The sequence below is a fragment of the Corythoichthys intestinalis genome, chromosome 16, assembly GCF_030265065.1.
Source record: "Corythoichthys intestinalis isolate RoL2023-P3 chromosome 16, ASM3026506v1, whole genome shotgun sequence".
Classification (NCBI taxonomy): Eukaryota; Metazoa; Chordata; class Actinopteri; order Syngnathiformes; family Syngnathidae; genus Corythoichthys; species Corythoichthys intestinalis.
This window is the reverse complement of record NC_080410.1, coordinates 30,941,081-30,957,613: the sequence shown is the minus strand read 5'-3', so window position 1 is coordinate 30,957,613 and position 16,533 is coordinate 30,941,081. Positions and strand designations below refer to the sequence as shown.

The window sequence follows — 16,533 nt, the reverse complement described above, 5'->3', positions numbered from 1 at the left end:
AAAGTTTATCAGGATGTTTTGCAGGAAAACCTGAGGCCGTCTGTCAGACAGTTCAAGCTAAAAAGAGGATAGATGCTGCAATAAGACAATGATCCAGAACACAGGAGTAAATCAACTTCAGAATGGTTTCAGGAGAAAAAAATACACATTCTTGAGGGGCCAAGTCAAAGTCCGGACTTGAACCCCATTGAGATGCCATGGCATGACCTAAAGACAGCAATTCATGCCAGACATCCCAGGAATCTGACTGAACTACAGCAGTTTTGTAGAGAAGAATGGGCCAAGATTAGTCCTGATCGATGTGCAAGCGTCTGGTTGAAGTTATTGCTGCCAAAGGGGGGGGGGGGCACAAAATATTAAATGCGATGGTTTACTTGTTTTTCGCCCTTCTGTCATTGTTGCATACTATCCTCATTAAAATATGAAAACCTATAAATGTTTGGGTGGTTTAAAGCATCTGTGTGATTTTGACAAAGATCAGATCACATTTGATGGTGATTTTATGCAGAAATGTGAGAAATTCCTAAAGGTTCAGATACTTTTTCAAACCACTGTATAGTTGTGTGAAGTAAAAACCGAGAATTGAATCGTCTACCATTTCCTGACTAAAAAGGGGTAATTACATAACTGAAAGAATCCTTTTCCAATATTAGTTTATTGAACAGAAATCGAAAAACAAAATACTACCAATATTTATATTCAACCAAGTTCGCTTTTAAAATGAGCCACGGCCCAGCAGACATTCTTCTTCATTTTATGAATGGACAAGACCCTGCTACAGCCGCATAATATTTATAAGAAGAAGGACATTGTCTTCCGGATCGTGGCTTATTGCAAAAGTAAACTTGTTGGGAAACAAATATTAGGCGTATTTTGTTTTTTCACTTCAGTTCAATAAATTAATACAGTGATCCCTCGTTTTTTATGGTTAATGGGGACCATAGGCGGATCTACTATTCAGGCGAAGTAGGCGATCGCCTTAGGCCCTCAACCAGTAGGGGGCCCACAACCAGCTGCCCTTGCCCCAACGATCAAGGGCTTGGGCCACCGGAGCCAGCAGCACCCCCAACTATTCGTCATGTATAATTATGTCAGCATACCAAACAAATATCAAAACAAAAAAGAAAGCCATTTGAATGCTGCATTTATATTATCTTTCCTCCACACACACGCACTACAATGGACTGTTCCACGACGAGGAACTGAGTATCAGTCGCTTAGCTTCATTTAGCGCTGTTTAGCTTCGCTTAGCTCCGTTTAGCATCGCTTAGCTCAGCTCCGCCTGGCTGTTCGTTAGCTTCACTTAGTTTTCCCGCCTTTTTCACACCACTAAGCTCGCTATTTTTACAGCTCACTTGCTACTTTGCACGTCGGTTATCGTTTATTTCGAACACATGAGCGAACGTGCTGTCCATGAGCGCCAAAGTGCAGTGAGGGAGACATTGAGAACAGGCCGCTAATGCCTCTTTTAACTTTTTTCTTCTTCACACCGAACATAAAATTCACGACAGCCCACCCTGTGGCGAAACAATGCAGTACAGTTCCAATCAGTCATACAATAACACTCAACAGCTGGTAAACAGCATTTGCTAACGAAAAAAAACTTTAAAGCTATAGTGACACCACAAGCAATGACGAAGAATGTTTGTTACGGAGTGTAAAGCTTTTGGTTAGCGGTTTAGCGAACGTACCTCCAGTGAACATTTCACAATAAAAGCACATCATGTTCGTCATATAAATAACGATTTCTGGAGTTAATCCCTCATACTTCAGAATTAATATTATAATATGTAGAGTAAATACTACAGAATACAGATTCTACACTAAGAAGAGCTTTCAAATGACACTCTTTATGACAAATATGACTGGTAATTAATAATTATTGTAATTATTATACTACTATTATATATAGTAGTATACTACAATGATAATGCTAGAATTTTTTTTTAAAGAATTGTTTTGAATAATGTTGGAAAGGCAAAGTCAGTGTTCTGAATCTGTTTACTTTCCATTCTTTTGCACTAGTAAATGCTATCAGCATTTAACCCAATTGTTTATTTGTGATTAATTATTGTTATGTACATGATTATTTGTATTTTAATAAAGAATTTAACTGTTCCAAAATAATTTGGAGAATTAATAAGTGTCAACAAAAATTTCAATGCTAAATTAGTTAAAAAAAGAAAATTATTAGATGAGTCGACTAATCGTAAAACTAGTCGGCTGACTAATCAGGGGAAAATTTGTCGTTTAGGACAGCCCTAGTGTACCGGAACATATTTCCTCCACACCCTTCTCACCTTTTTAACCCCTGACCCATGAAGAGGACCCCTGGATATGTTCGCCTTAGGCCCCAAAATTGCCAAGTCCGCCACTGATGGGGACCAGAACTCACCGCGATAAGTGAAAAACCGCAAAGTATGAAAAAAAAAATAATAATAAATTAAATGTTTTTGTTTTTGTGTGTGTTCAATGTATTTATTCAGATTTAGCATTGGGAAGAGAGACATAAGACATGTTTTTTCATTTTTTACCAAAATATAATAAAAAAAAAAAACAACAAAAAAAACCCTTTTATGTATATATTTTTTTTATAAATGGTTTTTAAGCACTTCAGATGTAATAATTATGATAAGTTTTAAACATGTTACTGTCCCACCGAATTATTCTTAAACAAGAACAAAGTAGAAAAATGCTTGTCTTTATTAAATGCTTCATTGAGTGAGTCCATTCAAATCCGCTCAAGCTGCACACTTACACACAATGAGTTGCCACAGCAACCGTTTAACAAGTTAAACGATGATTGACGTATGCAGCGCTCTGAAGTTTCGGCTTACAAGCGTCTCTTGCAAGATCAAACCTTAACGTCTGTCAATCATTGTTAAGTTTGATAAGAAACTCCAGTGCACTAGAAAAGTGGCAGGAGCAAGAGAGAGAGACTACGTGATCGGATTGGAACAGCTCTATAAAATAGTGCATTAATTAATTTATTTATTGATTGAGGGAAAAAAAACAAATCCGCAATGGACTGAGGGCGTGAAGTTTGACGTGCTAAGTAGTAAGGGATTACTGTGGGGCAGTTTACATGGCGACTCTGGACTCTGCGACACAAAGATGCAATGACTGAGTAGCGGACTCGCCTCGCGGGCATATGGTGTCGGCAAAGACGGAAGGCGAAGAAGAAAAATTCTGAATCCTGCCTCCAAAGTGGAAGAATCCAATTGCGGGGGGTTGAGGGGAGCTTCCTCGGCATGCATATCAAAGGCTCTTGCGGCGCGACACCGCGCCGTAATGTCAGCACTCGTACACGTCACATTGGGCGTGCGCAGCGGTGCTACTAAACATTAAAAACAGCAAATATGGCGGAATGTCGGCTTTAGTTTACTGTTTTAATAATATTTTAAAATCAAATATGTTGAACATTTCAATTATTTTGCCTTTTTAAACAAAAGAAAAATGACATTGCTTCGAGTGGGCGGGCATATTTTTTTCTGGGCTGAGGGAGCTTGGTGGGTCAAAGTGCATCATTCTCTGTCGCCCTGTAAATCTGCACTGCCCCCTAGGGTCTGGTATAAATACTACATCGTTTTCATGCAGAATTGCGACATTGTTCAAATGGAGACGCAAATGCAAATGCAAATTTGAAATTTTTCGTATTCTTGGAGTGTCACCATGTAAACGGCCCCTGTATTGGAAAAATGGATCAAAGCTCATTTTCCGTTATTGAATTACCAGCGTTTAATCGGGAAATGGGAAACAATTCATTTCTCTTTTTTTGTTGACCACACAAAAACAAAAAACAGAATTGGGCTTGTTTAGACCAATTTTTTCATGACGATGACAAGACGATAACATGCTAAAAATGCGTCCTGGGACACCAAAACACAACGAAACAAATGCCAGTTTTCGTCTAATAAGACGAAAATGCACCATAATGTCTGTCATATGTTCACAATATGTGATATTTTCTTATTCAAACTCATTTAAAAAAATAAACCTGGAAAATACACTTTAAAAACTAATTAAAACTTCCTGAAACAGGGAAAAAAAATCTAAACTAAATAAAAATACAATGACAAATTTAAAACTATTAAAACCGCATTGTAAATGCCAGAGCTAATCTTTGGTGATAAAACATCTTTTGTTCTATTATGCCTTAGCATAAAAGCTCTAACAAACTAGCAAGAAGGAAGAAGGAAGAAGGAAGAAGAAGCAAGGAAATAACATAAAATACAATTTGAAAAGGATTGCAAGAGTTAAAGAAAAAAATACAGAGCAATGTTTGACCTTTGAGTGGCAGCAACAGCAGCAGCAGCGGTAGCATCATCTTCGACACGTCTATTACCAACAAAGACAAGGAAGATGCCCTACCTTTATATCTGTCCCCATTGTGCTTTGCCTACACCCACAACCCTGAGTTTTAATTTCCCTGACATTCATCTCTCTGGCAAATTTCCTGAGTAGCAAAATTAACATATAATTAGTCTTAACGACAATTAAAACAAGGGCTAGGCCGCGCAAGCCAGATATACTCAAGTGACTGTTTGACACATGCACTTAAGAATTCCTGTGTTTGGGTGTGACCAAAGCACACCTGTAGCAGGTGTAAACTAGTGGTGTCAAATCTAAGGCCTGTGGTCCACATTTAATTTGCCAGCAATAAATTATGAAAATACTGAATATGGCACGCACAAGAATCTTGAGTTCAGCCTACATTCTGTAGCACTTCTCAGCTTCAACATACTGTACAGTGGGGCGAATAAGTATTTAGTCAACCACTAATTGTGCAAGTTCTCCCACTTGAAAATATTAGAGAGGCCTGTAATTGTCAACATGGGTAAACCTCAACCATGGGAGACAGAATGTGAAAAAAAAAAACAGAAAATCACATTGTTTGATTTTTAAAGAATTTATTTGCAAATCATGGTTGAAAATAAGTATTTGGTCAATACCAAAACTTCATCTCAATACTTCATACGCCATCCCTGAAGGCCGGTTGATGGGTGCAGGGGTGGCCCGGGGGACCACCCTGGATCCCGGGTGGGGGGACGATGGCTCCTTTGCTGGGCGGCGGGAGGAGGGATGGGCTGCGCTTGACCCCCCAAAGACCCCCCGCCCGCCCTCCTTCCCCGGGCTGGCTGGGTGGCCGTGGCCCTGGGTTGGCACCCGCACGGCTTCCCCCCCGTCTGCATGGCTGTCGCGCGCCCGGTGGGGCTCACGTGCTGCTGGATGCGGTAGGGCATGCTCGGGTTGGGGGTCCTGGTGCCGGGATTGGCGATGGGGCGGCGTACGGTTGGTCGCCAACGGGCTTACATTCATAAGAGATTCACATGATTACTGGGTTCTAGATCACAGAACTGATTTGTGTACACTCTCTTTCAATCACTAAGCTTATAGACACCCCCACTCCCGTCCCCCTCTTTCACTGGCCAATAGGTCCCCACATGGTGTAAACCGGAAATACATCTCGCTGACGATGGCACTAGCATATTAATGATTAGTCTAGATGTTCTGTGTATTTCTTGTTGTTCTTTGTGTATGTGTTTCTTTTCTTCCTTCTCTTGTGTTGCTTTTCTTCTGTCCCCCATAATCCCTTCCTGTTCGCTGCTTTGTCATAATAAAAAGGTATTTTGAATGATCACAATGGGAGTATATCAGACTCTCAATGTGAAACATTAAAACTGTTCAGACAACCCGGGCACTTAGACTTCCATTCTCTGTGTAAAACAGCTGAACAGGACAGGGTAAAAAGAAAAAAAAAAGAAAAGAAAAAAACTACATTTTTAAAATTACAGTGATACCTCAGCTCACGAACGCTTAAGCTCACGAACTTTTCGCCTCAAGAACATTAAATTCGCGAGCATATAGTCTCTGCTGACGAACTAGTTTTCGGCGGACGAACGAAACCACGCGGTCGAACAGCGCCACGAGAAGCTGACGCACGCTCACGGCGTCCCAGTTCGTCCCCTCACTTTCGTTGAGTGCGGACGTGGTTTGTGTTTGATAGACATTTTGGACCATATTGAGTGTACTTTTGCTATTATGGGACCGAAAAAGAGTTACCTACAGTCCTTATGGAAGGTGACTTGTGTTACCAATTCGCCCTCGACTGGTAATTGGCGGTGCTTTCAGCTTCCCACCGTAGTGAGAAGTGGACCGGCGAGTCACGTTGGCTCGTTGTCGTCGGTTGTCTTCGGTTCGCCCGATTTCCTCTCCAGAAAGGTGGCGGCGTGCATACAAACACCCAGAGGCGTCGGATGGCTTTTTGTGGGCACTTTTATTAACAACCAAAAGCATGTGGGGGGCACAGCAGTGGAGTCTACGCTAACTGCGCACTTTGCCGGTAACACTCTCCTTCCAAACAGTAACTCCCTCCCTCCCTCCTCCTCCCACTCCATTCCATCAAGCCATCAACTACCATCACAAAGGTAAATAAAACGACTTTATTATACAGTACAGTTTATTTCTTTAATTATAATACAATAGCACATTTATTATACATAAAATAAGGTATATTTTTGTGTAGTTTTAAGGCTTATTTAGTAGAAAATTATGTTTTATGGGGACCTGGGAACGGATTATTCTCATTTTAATGGTTTCTTATGGGAAATAAATGTTCGGAAGACGAACTTTTCGCCTTACACACACTTTCTGGGAACCAATTATGTTCGTGAGCTGAGGTATCACTGTATTTGGGGGGGGGGGGGGGGTGCCGCGAGTTACCCACAATTGCGTTGTAATTGAATGGTCGATCGTGATCGACATAATGAGCACCCATGATTTAGCATATCATATAATCAGGTTCATATTCGTGAGGAATTTAGCCCTGACACCGGTTCACCCAATTTGTTTGGTATTATTAATGTCCCATCCCAAGCAAAAAGTGTACATGCAGGTTATGCTGTTATATCGTCCCGACCAATGTTGAGACCAAACATACACCCTTGATTTATACTGTATACTAGTACATATATACACACAAAAGAGGAAGTTCACACACACACACACACAGAAGCTGCTCACCATGCACAGAGGGTTCCCTTCTGCATGGGATGTACCACTGACAGATAACACCTGCAGATCTGAACAAGTCCTATCAAAGGTTACAGAGGGCTAGACTTGTGTTTAAAAAAAAAAAAAAAAAACAGGAGTGGGGGTAATTTTGACTCAGAGAGGGACTCAATTGGGAGTCATTCTACAGGAGTGGGACGGGATTTACTTTTTGAATCAAACCCGGGATTGGGATGGAATGGGAGTTTTTCTGTGGGAGTAGGAAGGAACAGGAGTGAAAATCCACTGCAGATTCATGCTCGAGTATGCACCTGATAGTTGCTTGCAATCCGCAATTAAGCTAAATTTTGAGCTTGTTAAGCTTCTGTCTACAGTGCAGTCAATTTTATTGCTTGTTTTTTCCCGTTCTGCACAGTTTTAAATAAAATTGAGCAGTCAATGAATTTTCGGGTTCTTTCTTTGCACATTGGCTCAGATATCATACATCACATTTTTGCATTGGGAGAAAGTACTTTTATTTTTACTTGTAATTGTAAATTCTAAAGCAAGTACTTTTGTACTTTTACTTGAGTATTTTTTTTAGATACCTCCCCTGTATCTGTCCCTTTACATACAGTGCCTTGCAAAAGTATTCGGCCCCCTTGAACCTTGCAACCTTTCGCCACATTTCAGGCTTCAAACATAAAGATATAAAATTTTAATTTTTTGTCAAGAATCAACAACAAGTGGGACACAATCGTGAAGTGGAACAAAATTTATTGGATAAGTTAAACTTTTTTAACAAATAAAAAACTGAAAAGTGGGGCGTGCAATATTATTCGGCCCCCTTGCGTTAATACTTTGTAGCGCCACCTTTTGCTCAAATTACAGCTGCAAGTCGCTTGGGGTATGTTTCTATCAGTTTTGCACATCGAGAGACTGACATTCTTGCCCATTCTTCCTTGCAAAACAGCTCGAGCTCAGTGAGGTTGGATGGAGGGTGTTTGTGAACAGCAGTCTTCAGCTCTTTCCACAGATTCTCGATGGGATTCAGGTCTGGACTTTGACTTGGCCATTCTAACACCTGGATACGTTTATTTTTGAACCATTCCATTGTAGATTTTGCTTTATGTTTTGGATCATTGCCCTGTTGGAAGATAAATCTCCGTCCCAGTCTCAGGTCTTGTGCAGATACCAACAGGTTTTCTTCCAGAATGTTCCTGTATTTGGCTGCATCCATCTTCCCGTCAGTTTTAACCATCTTCCCTGTCCCTGCTGAAGAAAAGCAGGCCCAAACCATGATGCTGCTACCACCATGTTTGACAGTGGGGATGGTGTGTTCAGGGTGATGAGCTGTGTTGCTTTTACGCCAAACATATCGTTTTGCATTGTGGCCAAAAAGTTCAATTTTGGTTTCATCTGACCAGAGCACCTTCTTCCACATGTTTGGTGTGTCTCCCAGGTGGCTTGTGGAAAACTTTAAACGAGACTTTTTATGGATATCTTTGAGAAATGGCTTTCTTCTTGCCACTCTTCCATAAAGGCCAGATTTGTGCAGTGTACGACTGATTGTTGTCCTATGGACAGACTCTCCCACCTCAGCTGTAGATCTCTGCAGTTCATCCAGAGTGATCATGGGCCTCTTGGCTGCATCTCTGATCAGTTTTATCCTTGTTTGAGAAGAAAGTTTGGAAGGACGGCCGGGTCTTGGTAGATTTGCAGTGGTCTGATGCTCCTTCCATTTCAATATGATGGCTTGCACAGTGCTCCTTGAGATGTTTAAAGCTTGGGAAATCTTTTTGTATCCAAATCCGGCTTTAAACTTCTCCACAACAGTATCTCGGACCTGCCTGGTGTGTTCCTTGGTTTTCATAATGCTCTCTGCACTTTAAACAGAACCCTGAGACTATCACAGAGCAGGTGCATTTATACGGAGACTTGATTACACACAGGTGGATTCTATTTATCATCATCGGTCATTTAGGACAACATTGGATCATTCAGAGATCCTCACTGAACTTCTGGAGTGAGTTTGCTGCACTGAAAGTAAAGGGGCCGAATAATATTGCACGCCCCACTTTTCACTTTATTTGTTAAAAAAGTTTAAATTATCCAATAAATGTTGTTCCACTTCACGACTGAGTCCTACTTGTTGTTGATTCTTGACAAAAAAATTAAATTTCATATCTTTATGTTTGGAGCCTGAAATGTGGCGAAAGGTTGCAAGATTCAAGGGGGCCGAATACTTTTGCAAGGCACTGTAGGTAAATCAGTCCTTCATCCACCACTGAATCTATATAGACAGACAGGTAAATGAAACGAGACTTTCTTTTTTGCCCTCTGTTGTCTTCATGCTCCTCCATCTCTAACAATGAAATTATCCAATATTAACATGTACATTAGGTTTTCCAGTACTGAAAGAAAACTGAAAACTGAGAAATTTCTTGACTTTATTGTATCTTTTCAATCGACAAAAACATTGCTGTTTTTTTTGTTTATCTTTGGTGAATCAAAGTGTGATCGGGGGCGCACGGTTACAATCGTCACGCTTGTCCCCGAAGCATTTCCAGAACATTTCGACACCGCCGGGGCAATTGTCGATTGGTGGCAAGGCAGCACAGCTCTCATGTAGGTCCGAATCGGTGCCCGGCGACGTGAAAGTGACGAAGCCCGGCATGTTTTCGACACCCGTATGGTTGATGATCCAGTCTTGGTACTGGGACACCCGTGCAAAGACGGTTGGGAACCTTGGCTGGCCGCAACCAAATGCGAAGCTCGCCACCCCGCTTTGAACCCACACGGACCCATTTTTGCTCATCAAAGGACCGCCGGAATCACCCTGTGGAACAGCACAAGTTAGTTCCTCATTAGGGTTTTTGCTTTTACAACATCGCCAATAGACACAAATAGACTTTTTACCGGGCAGCCGCCTCTTCCTCCCTGAGTCAGGCCAGCACAAATCATGTTTTCGGTGATATTTATGAAGCAATATTGGCAAAAACATTTGCGGTTTCCAACCACTGGCATCTTAACTTCCATCAGGTCCCCTGGCGGTGGCAGAGGAACTGCAGACAAAAAAACAGTAAAATTGGGCTACTAAAAAACACCAGCTGACACAGATTGTGAAATGGACTGAACCGGTCGGATGTACATGTGCGATCTAAATTCTCAAACTAACGCCAGCGTGAAACAATTGGAAAACACTACCCTCACGTTTTCATACCAAGTGGGTTTTTTGCTGTCTTTGCATTCCCTGAGTTTTGACATCCTGTGGCAGCCCCACGCTCAAGCATGGCATATAAACTTGTGTTGCACCGATACTTGTACCAGCCCCTGATACAGCCCTAAAATGCCGAGATCGGTGGGTACTACAAAACAACCCACCGATGCGGCACAATATGTACCGTTCAGACCAGCCAGTTGGTCATGTATTGTGTAATGTGATCGTGCAAGTTCTCCCACTTGAAAATATTAGAGAGGCCTCTAATTGCCAACATGGGTAAACCTCAACCATGAGAGACAGAATGTGGAAAAAAAAACAGAAAATCACAATTTTTGATTTTTAAAGAATTTATTTGCAAATCATGGTGGAAAAGAAGTATTTGGTCAATCCCAAAAGTTCATCTCAATACTTTGTTATGTACCCTTTGTTGGCAATAACGGAGGCCAAACATTTTCTGTAACTTTTCACAAGCTTTTCACACACTGTTGCTGGTATTTTGGCCCATTTCTCTATGCAGATCTCCTCTAGAGCAGTGATGTTTTGGGGCTGTCGTTGGACAACAAGGACTTTCAACTCCCTCCACAGATTTTCTATGGGGTTGAGACCTGTAGACTGGCTAGGCCACTCCAGGACCTTGAAATGCTTCTTACGAAGCCACTCCTTTGTTGCCCTGGCTGTGTGTTTGGGATCATAGTCATGCAGAAAGACCCAGCCACGTCTCATCTTCATTGCCCTTGCTGATGGAAGGAGATGTTCACTCGAAATCTCTCGATACATGGCCCCATTCATTCTTTCCTTTACACAGATCAGTCGTCCTGGTCCATTTGCAGAAAAACAGCCCCAAAGCATGATGTTTCCACCCCCATGCTTCACAGTGGGTATGGTATTCTTCAGATGCAATTCAGTATTCCTTCTCCTCCAAACACAAGAACCTGTGTTTCTACCAAAAAGTTCTATTTTGGTTTCATCTGACCATAACATATTCTCCCAGTCCTCTTCTGGATCATCCAAATGCTCTCTAGCGAACCGCAGACGGGCCTGGAAATGTACTGCCTTCAGCAGGGGGACACGTCTGGCAGTGCAGGATTTGAGTCCCATTGTGTTACTGATAGTAGCCTTTGTAATTGTGGTCCCAGCTCTCTGTAGGTCATTCACTAGGTCCCCCAGTGTGGTTCTGGGATTTTTGCTCACCGTTCTTGTTATCATTTTGACGCCACGGGGTGAGATCTTGCATGGAGCCTCAGATCGAGGGAGATTATCAGTGGTCTTGTATGTCTTCCATTTTCTAATAATTGCTCCCACAGTTGTTTTCTTCACACCAGGCGTTTTATCTATTGCAGATTCAGTCTTCCCAGCCTGGTGCAGGTCCTTCGACAGCTCTTTGGTCTTGGCCACAGTGGAGTTTGGAGTGTGACTGACTGATGTTGTGGAAAGGTGTCTTTTATACCGATAATGAGTTAAAACAGGTGCTATTAATACAGGTAACGAGTGGAGCCTCGTTAGAAGTAGTTAGACCTCTTTGATAGCCAGAAATGTTGCTTGTTTGTAGGTGGCCAAATACTTATTTTCCACTCTAATTTGGAAATAAATTCTATAAAACTCAAACAATGTGATTTTCTGTTTTCTTTTCCACGTTGTCTCTCATGGTTGAGGTTTACCCATGTTGACAATTAGAGGCCTCTCTAATCTTTTCAAGTAGGAGAACTTGCACAATTGGTAGTTGACTAAATACTTATTTGCCCCACTGTACATTTGTCACGAATATGAACCTAATTATTTCATATGCTATATCAGGGGTGCTCATTACGTCGATCACGACTGACCAGTCGATTGCAACGCTACTGTGGGTAGCTCGTGGCATCAGAAAAAAAAATAAATTTTTTTTTAATGTACATAGTTAATTAAGATGTGTATGTTGTGTTGTGTGAGCAACATATGAGGTTATGCAGCACCCCTCTCTCTCCAAGCAGCTTCTTGCTCACATTTTCTGGTTCAGTAGTTTTCAGTAGAGTTTACTACATTTCTCACAGTTTAATTAGCGTTAACAGTAGAAAACACAAACAGTATGACACTTCTAAGCAGCTTTCTACTCGAGTTTTGCAGGTTAGCAAGTTCACACAGTTCAATGTTATGCTAACTCTGATGCAGGTCAGACTTTCAGTAGCAAAATTAGTGGTGTGTTTCCCGCCTCCACAAAACTGGCGTCTTTTTAAATTACTTCCAGTGGCTGCTGCTGGACGAAAAAAACTTCTAATATCCCTCATTTTCGAAGGGGACATACGAGGCAGCATTTGTTGATGTGAATTTCTGTCGGGGCTGTGAGCATGAGTGTGTGTGTCGGGGGTGGGTCAAGTCATCAGCCAATCAAACGTACGTTTGGAGGTGGGAGGACCGGCACATTCAGTAAGTGAAAAGGGGTAAATGTAAGTTTGGACATAATGAAAATAATGAACTTCATAATGGTAGGGTCAATTCTATCCTTACAACATATGGGAAGACAATCTAAATGGCCTATATACAGTGCCCTCCATAAATATTGGCACCCCTGAAAAAGATGCGTTTTTTAGCTTCTAATATTTTTTTTTTATTCAAATAATATGGGACCTTAATGGAAAAAAAGAGAAAAATCCAACCTTCAATACAAGTGCATTCATTCAGTGGGGAAAAAAATCCCACATAAAGAAAAAATTATTTGACATCAAATAATGTGTGTCACAATTATTAGCACCCCTGGTGTTAATACTTTGTACAACCCCCTTTTGCCAACAAAACAAGGTCTGGGGACTGAGATGGCCATGGGAGGAGCTTGATTTTGTGTATGGTGAACCATTTCTGTGTAGATTTGGCCATATGTTTAGGGTCATTGTCTTGCTGAAAGACCCAGTGACGACCCATCTTCAGCTTTCGGGCAGAGGGCAACAGATTTTGATTTAAAATGTCCTGGTATTTCAAAGCATTCATGATGCCATGCACCCTAACAAGGTTCCCAGGGCCTTTGGAAGCGAAACAGCCCCACAGCATCACTGACCCACCCCCATACTTCAAAGTAGGTATGAGGTGCTTTTCAGCATACGAAGCTTTCGTGGCACGCCAGACCCACTTAGAGTGTTTGTTGCCAAAAAGCTCAATCTTGGTCTCATCTGACCAAAGCACACGGCCCCAGTTGAAGCCTGGGACCGTGTGTATTTTAGTGGCCACATATGGCCAAATCTACACAGAAATGGTTCATCAGACACAAAATCAAGCTCCTCCCATGGCCATCTCAGTCCCCAGACCTTGTTTTGTTGGCAAAAGGGGGTTGTACAAAGTATTAACACCAGGGGTGCTAATAATTGTGACACACATTATTTGATGTCAAATAATTTTTTCTTTATGTGGGATTTTTTCCCCACTGAATGAATGCACTTGTATTGAAGGTTGGATTTTTCTCTTTTTTTCCATTAAGGTCCCATATTATTTGAATAAAAAAATTTTTTTTTGAAGCTAAAAAACACATCTTTTTCGGGGGTGCCAATAATTATGGAGGGCACTGTAACTGAAGTCAAAAGTTGGTAGGGGGACAATTTGATTATCCTGAAAAGTTGGTAAACTTATGTCCCTACCGTAGTAACAGTAAACACTAGGGTTGATGTCGAAAGGGAGCCTGCGTCAAATAATAATTGTAACCTTTTGTTCTTTTTTTTGTCTTTTTGTGTCATTGTGTTACCTGCCTAGGGACTGCAGATGTAAATTAGCATTTTTGCTATAGTCCAGCATATTAACATTTTTTGGATGTGTCTAATAGATGTTCATTAATGTGCACTGTCCCCTATTAAATAAACAAATAAATTAATACATTAAATAATAAGAATTAGTTCATATAATAAAGAAATATAAGACCGTCGCTTTGCATTAGATGCAAAGGTACTATCTAATATAATAAATAGAAATATAAATGGTTAAATGTCTGAAGTGTCAACTTTTGAATAGCCGTCCAATGTCCCTAAAAGGGTTCAAAAGTGTGCTATAGGTACAGTATTAGCATTAGCCAGGTACGTAATCAGTATTTGGTATCAAAGAGTGGCATAGGTGCAACACTAATTTATGCCTTACATATACATATATACTACATTTTTAGCAAACAAATGTCTTGTGTTTAGCCATAGACTTCATAATGATATTGACGGGACACACTCCTCAGTTACTGCGCCACGCCTTCAAGTAGGGGGCTGTTCTCCCACACGCCGCTTCAGTCGGTCAAAGTCGGTCGTAGTTATTCTCTCACACATGCAGCGATCCAACGCCAGATTTAGGTTGAAAAGTACGAAAGCTGTACCGCATACAAACAGGAAGGATTGTCTCAGGAGTGATTTGTTCGAGGATTTAAGCTAATTATTATATTTTTTGTAACTTTGCATGCATTTTGAAATGTTGTGAAAAAAATCAATGGGAGAAATTAACCGCTAAGGCATTGGCTTCATAACCCGCAATATTTACGTTAAATAAATGCTAACTTCCCGTTTTTTTGCTTTTACCCAAGAATAGAGACTGTTTTACGTTCATATCGATAAGGAATTCAGGGATTTAAGCATTTATTCCAAATTTTCAACGTAAAAAGCTCTTTATGGTGATAAGGCGGCGCTACAGTGGTTTAAAGCATAGATAGCCAACTCCGGTCCTCGCGGGCCCCTATCCAGCTTGTTTTCCACGTCTCCCTCCTCCAACACACCTGACTCAAATAATCTGGATCGTTATCAGGCTCCTGCAGAGGTTACTGATGAGCTGATCATTTGATTCAGGTGTTTTAAACGAGGGTGACATGGAAAACAAGCTGGGTAGGGGCCCTCGAGGACCGGAGTTGGCTACCCCTGGTTTAAAGACTAGCAGCACATTGACATATTTACGTAAAATAAATGCTAACTGCCCAGTTCTTTGCTCTTTTAACCAAAAATCAAGACTGTTTTACCTCCATGTCTATAAAGAATTCAGGGATTTAAGCATTTATTCACAAGAATTTTCAAAGGAAAAAGCTCTTTGTGGTGATAAGGCAGTGCTACAGTGGCTTAAAGACTAGCAGCACATTCGAAATATTTACAGAAAATTAATGCTAACTGACCGGTTCTTTGCTTTTTTAACAAGGAATCAAGACTGTTTTACATCCATATCTATAAAGAATTGAGGGATTTACGCTTTTATCCACAAAAATTTTCAACGTAAAAAGCTCTTTGTCTGTGTGTCCACTCGGTCAGCTTAGACGGAGATAGGCCCCGTAATAATCGGCCCCGTGTCCCGTAAATATATTATGAAGTCTATGGTTTAGCTTTTAAAAAAATAAACAAGGTGACAAAGATCGTTTGAAGTGTCAACAGACTTCCTTCGCCAATGAATCCCCATCCAGTGACCCAGCTGTTGGTTCCGGCGAAGAAGGTGCTCGTGGCTGCAGCCAGACAAACGGGCTTTATGAACTCATTGAAGTTGACCGGTGCAGAAAGCAGCAGGAGGGTCATGTCGTTGTCGACGGTGTCTACGTCGTATTCGGGATGGACGATGGCCATCGAGACGTTAAAGTTCAGCTCATTTGGATTGGGACCGCTCTGGCGCTGACGACCCAAATGCACTACCATTAGGTCTGGACTGCACACACAACAAAAGATGAGGGTGAAATTGTGCCATCATACTGTGTACTTTTTTTGAAAGTTTTTTTTTTTTTTATTATTATTGATTTGCAAGTGTTGGTAAATGGTGTTATACTTCTATAGCGCTTTTCCACCTTTCAAGGCCCTCAAAGCGCTTTACTATCTCACCATCCACCTAATGGTGACGCAGCACCAGGAGCAATGTGGGGTTCAGTATCTTGCTCAAGGACACTTAGACGAATTCATCAGGGCAGGGAATCCAACCCACAACCTCTGGGTTGGAGGACAACTACTCTACCACTGAGCCACGCCACCCCTTATGTGTTATGTTGATTTTGAGTTTTTCCCAGAAATACGTTATCATTTTCGGGTCAATCAGTGTTGTTTTTGGCAGCTCTTTTATTTTCGTCTTAGTCTTTTGAAAGATAATACTTATTAGTCTTAGTCATACAGTGATCCCTCGCTACTTCGCGCTTCAAACTTTGCAGCCTCAGTCCATCGCGGATTTTTTTTTCAATTAAAAAAATAATAATAATACAGATGAGCTGTCCCGGGCCGATCGCGTAGTCTCCCTCTCCCTCCCTCCCTTTCCCTGCTCTTTGTTCGTCAAAGAGTGAACTGGAGTTGTTTATTAGAGTAAACGATGATTGACAGATGGTTAAGGGCCCAAGTAAACCAGATGCATGATCGTTGCGGTTCCGGTCC

General features: G+C 41.3%; 1 protein-coding gene across 5 annotated transcripts in view; it reads right to left on the bottom strand.

Moving 5' to 3' along the window:
* Positions 1-9,395: 9,395 nt before the first annotated feature.
* Positions 9,396-16,533, bottom strand: part of LOC130931994 (tryptase-like) — a 31,783-nt gene continuing 24,645 nt past the window's right edge. For 2 of the 5 annotated variants that reach the window (XM_057861324.1, XM_057861323.1), the window contains 3 exons: positions 15,564-15,826; positions 9,910-10,055; positions 9,398-9,829 (listed from right to left, as the gene is read on the bottom strand). In XM_057861324.1, the coding sequence (XP_057717307.1) occupies positions 9,500-9,829; positions 9,910-10,055; positions 15,564-15,826 (739 nt within the window). In that variant the 3' untranslated portion in view covers positions 9,398-9,499. Of the gene's footprint in view, positions 9,830-9,909; positions 10,056-15,563; positions 15,827-16,533 lie in introns of all 5 variants that reach the window. The other 3 variants (XM_057861325.1, XM_057861320.1, XM_057861322.1) reach the window with 3 other exon arrangements.